The sequence below is a fragment of the Cetorhinus maximus genome, chromosome 27 (genome assembly GCF_964194155.1).
Source record: "Cetorhinus maximus chromosome 27, sCetMax3.hap1.1, whole genome shotgun sequence".
In the NCBI taxonomy this organism is placed as follows: domain Eukaryota; kingdom Metazoa; phylum Chordata; class Chondrichthyes; order Lamniformes; family Cetorhinidae; genus Cetorhinus; species Cetorhinus maximus.
Genome location: NC_135905.1, coordinates 14,564,581 through 14,571,652, shown reverse-complemented (window position 1 = coordinate 14,571,652; position 7,072 = coordinate 14,564,581). Strand labels below are relative to the sequence as shown.

At 47.6% G+C, this 7,072-nt stretch overlaps 1 protein-coding gene across 1 annotated transcript; it reads right to left on the bottom strand.

The window, feature by feature from the left end:
• Nucleotides 1–2,396: 2,396 nt before the first annotated feature.
• On the bottom strand, nt 2,397–6,151 carry LOC144668707 (homeobox protein MSH-C-like). The gene is made up of 2 exons (XM_078531043.1): nt 5,551–6,151; nt 2,397–2,835 (listed from the first exon to the last, which is right to left on the bottom strand). The coding sequence occupies exons 1-2, from the start codon at nt 5,969–5,971 to the stop codon at nt 2,420–2,422; spliced, it is 837 nt and encodes a 278-aa protein (XP_078387169.1). The 5' UTR covers nt 5,972–6,151; the 3' UTR covers nt 2,397–2,419.
• Between the last annotated feature and the right edge of the window lie 921 nt (nt 6,152–7,072).

The following is a 7,072-nucleotide window of genomic DNA, read 5'->3' as shown; positions in this document are numbered from 1 at the left end:
AACCGGGAGAGACGGTCCCTCCTCATTAAAGTGACCATCCAAACCCCGCTTGCAGCCTCCTCCTTCCGAAAACAACCTGGATTTAAAACTTTCATTGGCTGAGCCTCGGGAAAAAATTAAATCTCAAAAAAATGTCCTTTTAAGTAACAATTTAACCAGGTTTAAAACGCTTATAATTGCAAAATTAGTGATTAAGACTCGCTAAACATCATAACAATAGATTGAACCATTGATTTATGATCGGCGATTCTAATTTGAGCAGATTTTTTAAAAATTGAGTATTAAGAGGCAAATTTCATGTGAGCGATGGGCACCAACATTATAAACAGGAGAAATCGCGTTTCACAAAGAAACGACTCCCGGACTCCGGCCAGTGAAAAATAAACCAGCCTGTCCAACAATAACCCACCAGCGACTCTCGACTGGATCATAAATCACTGGGTCCAAAATAGGGGGAAAAAATTAAATCTCAAAAAAATGTCCTTTTAAGTAACAATTTAACCAGGTTTAAAACGCTTATAATTGCAAAATTAGTGATTAAGACTCGCTAAACATCATAACAATAGATTGAACCATTGATTTATGATCGGCGATTCTAATTTGAGCAGATTTTTAAAAAAAATGGAGTTGAAATAGCCGTTAGTGAATGTTGTTGGAAGTTTAATGTATTAATGTTGGGGTGAACTCAAAATGGGACACCATCAATAAACATGTTGGAGAACAGAACCTCCAAAATATATACATATACTTTTTAAATTTGGTTTTTTTTTTGGTGGGGTGGGGTGGGGAAGAAAAGGTCATTGACGAACGAAAATCTCACCCAAAATACGAAACAATTAGTGTCACCTTCCCAGGGCGCAGGCAGTAACCTCTGGAACACTGTTATCCCCAACTCTCCGGATCCAAATACTTCTCCCGTTTGATATTCATTTGCCCCGTCACCGCCGCCGTGCCCTGGGTGCCTGTTACAGAGAATCCGCCCGGGCGACAACCAGGAAACTCCCACACCCAATAAAACCATCCGCACCCAGTCCCCATCTCCCTCTCTCCCCCTCTCCCTCTCTCCTAGCATCAGTCCAATCCTGTGAACTATTAGAGATCGTTCTGGTCAAATTCGCAAAACAATTCTTTCACAATCTCAACAAATTTTGACGAATGAATTATGAAAAAAAAAGTTAGAAAAAAACAATTAAGGAGTTTATTTGACCATTCAGTGTACAAAGACAAGTGAAATCCTTGTGACCCATTTTAACCATCCGCACATACAGTAACCTGTACACTATTTACCGAAATGTAAACAGTTCTTAAAAAAAAAAGTATTTTAAATGCACTTAATATATATTTAAATATTGGTAAACAATCTTCAGAGTTGTGTCCTCTCCAGGGCTGGTAATATATGTCCAGAAGCAATGAGAAATCAGCCCCAGTTCTCGGGATACATATTTACAACGCGTCTCTATTGTTCCTCAGTGGAGAGGAGAAGGTTTGATGTGTTTAAGCGAACGCTCAGCACCTTAAAAAGAAGCCTCGCCGTGTAAATCAGGCCGCACCTTCCCCTCTCAAAGGGGGGCTGCTGTCCACTCGGCCGTTTTACAAAGTTTAGTTCGGCGTGTGGAGCCCACCTCACCCACGAGGGTAGGTCCTGTTAGTAAGACTGGCCTTTCAAGCCGTGCATTCCTTCGGTCCGTTTTAAACTCTCCTCAGCAGGTCTGGTCGAGAGGGACTTTGCTCTACTCCGTGAACTTCAAACTTGACTTCTGCAACTGGAATCTGTCTGACTTTTCCCCATTCACACACCACAGAGAGAGAGAGAGGGGGTGGGAAAAAAATCAGGAATAAGCCGCAGACTAGGGACACTGCAAGGTTCAAAATGTCTGCAGCATTAATCATTAAAGCCAAAACACTTTAAACCAAACGACAGCTTTATTATGTCGAGGATTTATCACCTTTACCGCTTTGGAATTTTGTTTTAGATTTCTATATAAATTATTCTGTATATTTTGATGAACTTTAATTGCACTTTTGGGGTCCTATATTACCGGGGAGGGGGAGGTGAGAGGGCTGACTAACTGGCTCAACAAAATCTTAAGCAGTTGACCACAGTCTGGATAGAAATTCTTAACCGGGAAACTCTTTCGAGTTATCAACAGTCACAGATTGCAACTCTTTCGAGTACAATCACAGTTCTTGGTTTCCGGGAGTGGGACATGAACCCACAACCCTCTGATTCAAAGGCGAGGGTGCTATGGACTGAGCCACAGCTGACACCTCCAAAAGGTGAACACTGCTCGCTCCAAACACGGCGCCGAATTAATTCAAAAAAACAAGTTAAAAGCTGTACACGGCTCAGCATCAATTTCTGGGCAGGGGGCAAAAGAGGAGGGGGATGGGGGGGAGGCTCCGTCAAGACAAGGAGGATTTACGATAAATAATACATTCCATATGTGACCGGGGTTGTGAAAAGTCCCGGGACGGGAAGACCGGGTCGCTGGAAGGCGTTGGATGGTCCGTACAAGTTTGGCGAGGCGAGGTGCGAGGCGATGGGGAACGGCAGCCCGAACGAGGGCAGCAATGGCTTGGCGGCCAGTTTGAGTTTTTCCAGCTCGGCCTCCTGCAGTCTCTTCGCCTTCGCCCGCCGGTTTTGGAACCAGATCTTGACCTGGGTCTCGGTCAGGTTGAGGGAGCTGGAGAACTCGGCCCTCTCGGCGATGGACAGGTACTGTTTCTGGCGGAACTTGCGCTCCAGGGAGAGCAGTTGCGAGGTGGTGAAGGGCGTCCTGGGTTTCCTGTTGTTCTTGTGTTTCCTGAGTGTACACGGAGGGGGACTGGGAAGCCCTGGAATCAAAGAGGGACAAAGGGAGAGAAACAAAAATAATGATAATGATAATCATAAAATTCAGCTTCTCTGCAAAGTAGCGGAAATGTTAAAACACCCACAGGGATAGGAAGAGACCAAAACTTACTCCCACAAGAGTAGCATTTTCCAAAGATTAGAAAGAACGCGAATCTTTGGCCTTTGGTTTTATTCCTTATAAATACAATCAGGAAACAGGAAACCAGCATTGTTACACAGCCTAGTCAGCTGTAAATTTTAACCTTAAACCCCAGCACCGTTTTCAGGCTTAAATTTCCATGTGTAATATTACCCAGATGCGAAACATTGACAAACAGAACCACAGACAATAAAAAAAAAGACCCCCGATATTTAACGGACAATTCGTCCAATGTTGCATTGCAGTGGTCCGAGGATGTAATATTTGAACAGAACTCTGGATGGTGCGGGGGGATGTGGATATACATCAAGTCATTGGATCAGAGAGGAGGGTGCATCCCTAGGGGGAAAAAAATCCCATTTCAATGGGATCCAAGTGAAATCAAACCCCGCATTTCCTAACTCTCCAGAAGTTGATGGTCATTCCCAGTTACTAAGGCTGAGGGTTGCGGTAGTCACTCGCTTTGAGTTTGGGGTGTATAAAATTAAGCTGAGCAGCTTTCCTGCAGCCAGCACACAACCTTCACCTCGACTTAGGTTATTAAACAAACAAATTACACGAGGATTCACTGCTCCTGGAAAGTGCCCACCCGTCTCCACAATCAAACTGGCCCGGGTTCACCCACAGGAAAGGTCACAGAGGGACTGAACTCGGAGTGACAGTGTCTCACCTCCCGAGTGAATCCACTCCCCGCTCTCTCCAGGTGTCCGCTTTAGTTGGGTTCCCATTTATCCAATATCAGGAGGTTTGATTCGGATTTTATATACTTGCATTTACCGTTAGGAATGAGCTAAGGGAGAGAAGTCCCAGTGAAACTGGCCTGGGGAGATCCCCATGACTTAGAGGCGGACGCGGGGAGACTTCAATTGATGTTTGGAGTCAGCAAATCCGGCACCAGCCATTTCACCATAGGCCGCCTTTTGTCAGTAACCAAACTCTAACATGTCTAAGAGGACAGACTTAGATATCTATATATCCTTATTATCTATATATCCTTATATATCTATATATCCTTATTTATCTACATCCCACAGTCCGGTCCATAACCCACGGTCCGGTCTATGTCCCACAGTCTGGTCCATAACCCACAGTCCGGCCTATGTCCCACGGTCCGGTCCATAACCCACAGTCCGGCCTATGTCCCACGGTCCGGCCTATGTCCCACAGTCCAGTCCACAGTCTGGTTCATGTCTCACGGTCCGGTCCATAACCCACAGTCTGGCCTATGATCCACGGTCCAGACCATAACCCACGGTCCAGCCTATGTCCCACAGTCCGGTCCATAACCCATGGTCTGGTCTATGTCCCACAGTCCGGTCCATAACCCACGGTCCGGCCTATGTTCCACAGTCCGGTCCATAACCCACGGTCCGGCCTATGTCCCACAGTCCGGTCCATAACCCACAATCCGGCCTATGTCCCACAGTCCGGTCCATAACCCACAGTCCGGCCTATGTCCCACAGTCCGGTCCATAACCCACAGTCCGGTCCATAACCCACAGTCCGGCCTATGTCCCACGGTCCGGACCATAACCCACAGTCCGGTCTATGTCCCACAGTCTGGTCCATAACCCACAGTCCGGCCTATGTCCCACAGTCCGGTCCATAACCCACAGTCTGGTTCATGTCCCACAGTCCGGTCCATAACCCACAGTCTGGTTCATGTCCCACGGTCCGGTCCATAACCCACGTTCCGGCCTATGTCCCACGGTCCGGTCCATAACCCACGGTCCGGTCCATAACCCACGGTCCGGTCCATAACCCATGGTCCGGTCCATAACCCACGGTCCGGCCTATAACCCACGGCCTAGTCTGTAACCCACGGCCAAATGTATGTCCCGCAATCCCAAAATGGGCACGGCAGTAATGTTACTGGATGATCCAGAGTCCCACTTGTGGAAATGAGTTCAAATCTCACCACAACAGCTGGAGGGCATTTAAATTCAAATGATTAATAAATCTGGAATTAAAATGTTACGTCACAATAATCACTAAACTACCGGATTGTCCTAAATCTGGTTCACTGGCGCCCTTTCACGGGGGGAAATCTTACTTGTCCTCACTGGCCCTACATGTGACTCCAGACCCACAGCAATGCGGCTGTCTCTTAACCGCCCTCTGAAATGGCCAAGCAAGCCGCTCAGTTCAAGGGCAATTAGGGATGGGCAGCACATGCTGGCCTTGCCAGCGATGCCCCACATCTCAAGAGCGAATTTAAGAAGCGGCTTGTGTGTGGCTCCCAGTCCTGTACACTTTCCAACCGCTGGCACCGTAGGAGGAGAAGTTAGAGGAAACTTCCTGATACCCCACCCTCCTCCACCATTTACTGTACAAAACTCTTGGCAATGATTACAGTTGCAAGATTTTTTAATAAAAGATAACCTGTTTAACAATTTTTTTTTTAAAAAAGGAGTGTAAAACAGCACAAATTCACGCTTGTGTCAATGTAGCGTCGCTGGTCTAAGTAGCCCAGAGAGGTGCAGCCTCCCTAACCAACAGGTCAGGCAGCTGAGGGCGGCCACAGAGAGAGAGAGAGAGAGCCGCACACGGGACTTACTTGGAGGCGGTGAATAAGAACCATTTTGAACCCAAGCCGATTGCTCCTTGTCGCTAAGGTTTTCCGCTTCGTGCGAGGAGGAGTTCTCGGGCAAGTGTTGAAAGTCTTCCCCGGGGTGTCCTTTCCCCGGGTGAGAAGTCCTGGCGGAGCACTGCTCCTTACACTCTGCAGAGTCCACCACCTCGGGCAGTGCGGGCTCCGAGCAGACTGGCTGCGTCCTGAAAGGTTTCCTGTCCGAGATGAGGGACTCCACGCTGAATGGCAGGCTGGAGATCTGCCTTTTACATCCCTTCGGCTCCATGGGTGAACTTTCGCTGCAGGCTCGCCCCTTCTTCCCTGTCGTTTCCGAGTCCTTCTGCTCTTTAAGCCCCTGGTTCAGCGAACCCTGGACCGTGTTCATCGTCCGTGAGGAAGGGGCCATACACCTTGCCCGACCACTTCGCTGCTATCCTCTTGGCATGGAGAGTCACGGCAAATCGATTCACTTCCCCCCCACCACCACCACCACCAAATCTCAATCTGCAAAGTCGCTGTCTGACTTTCCTCAACTTAGAGCCGCACTTTCTGCTGCTTTAAACTTCTGGGGACTTTGCTGTCATCTCCCGCCCTCCAATGAGATGATTGGGATAGGGTTCTGACAGCGAGAATGCGGCCCCGATTGGTTTCTCGGCTCTAGAAGGCAACAATCATTTGGAAAGAAATGAGTAGTTAATCATAGATCTCTTGCTGGGCACGTTTATTGATAGCTCAAGGGGCTGTAATCTCCCAGGAACACAGAGCCACAAGAGCAATTCCAACGCAATTAAGCAGTAGGGCAACCTTTAGCAAGATCCCTCTCTCATTACTGGTTACTTATTGAAACCATGCTTTAGGAGGGAGAGAGAGAGAGAGAGAGAGAAAACCCAGCTCGGCTGCTATTTAAATACAAGGTTCTCTTAAATGTGAGAGGTACAAGATACATTTTCTGCATATTTTCACTTTGGACAATCTTGTTTATTGGTAAAGTGTCTGCCTCTCTCCCCAGCCCACCCCACCCCACCCCACCCGACCCCCACCACACACATACCCACAGTCCCGATACAGCTCCAAGCAAAGGCAATTCCTCAAGATAAGTCAAGGCATTTAATAGGCAGACGAGTTTATGTTATGGAAGGCGCCAGTTTCGGTCAGATCAAACAGAGAAGCTACCTCGGGGAGAGCAGGCGATGGGGGCAACTAAACTCAACCCAATTGTCCTCAAACTTTAATGTGTGCTGCGTGCCTCTCTGGAATCACTCTGAGCCTGTGCTAAGGAGCCTCTCTCGACCCCCAAATATGATTCCTAAGCTTCCTGTAACACACACACACACATTACAATGTGTGTATTAGACACATTACGCGAATATGTTTAATTTCGAAAAGAGATGTCCGCTAAAGTGGCTCACTTTATGTCAACCCGGCTTCAAGTTTGACAAGACTTTATTTCCCTCTGCGGATTTTTGAAATAAAAACTACTGTCCCGTGTGTTCAAATAGCGGCAACC

Coding starts and splice junctions, on each gene's coding strand:
- LOC144668707 (XM_078531043.1), bottom strand. CDS start 5,971: ATGGCCCCTTCCTCACGGACGATGAACACGGTCCAGGGTTCGCTGAAC. Junction 2,836..5,550: donor TTCTTATTCACCGCCTCCAA/GTAAGTCCCGTG, acceptor CTTTGATTCCAG/GGCTTCCCAGTCCCCCTCCG.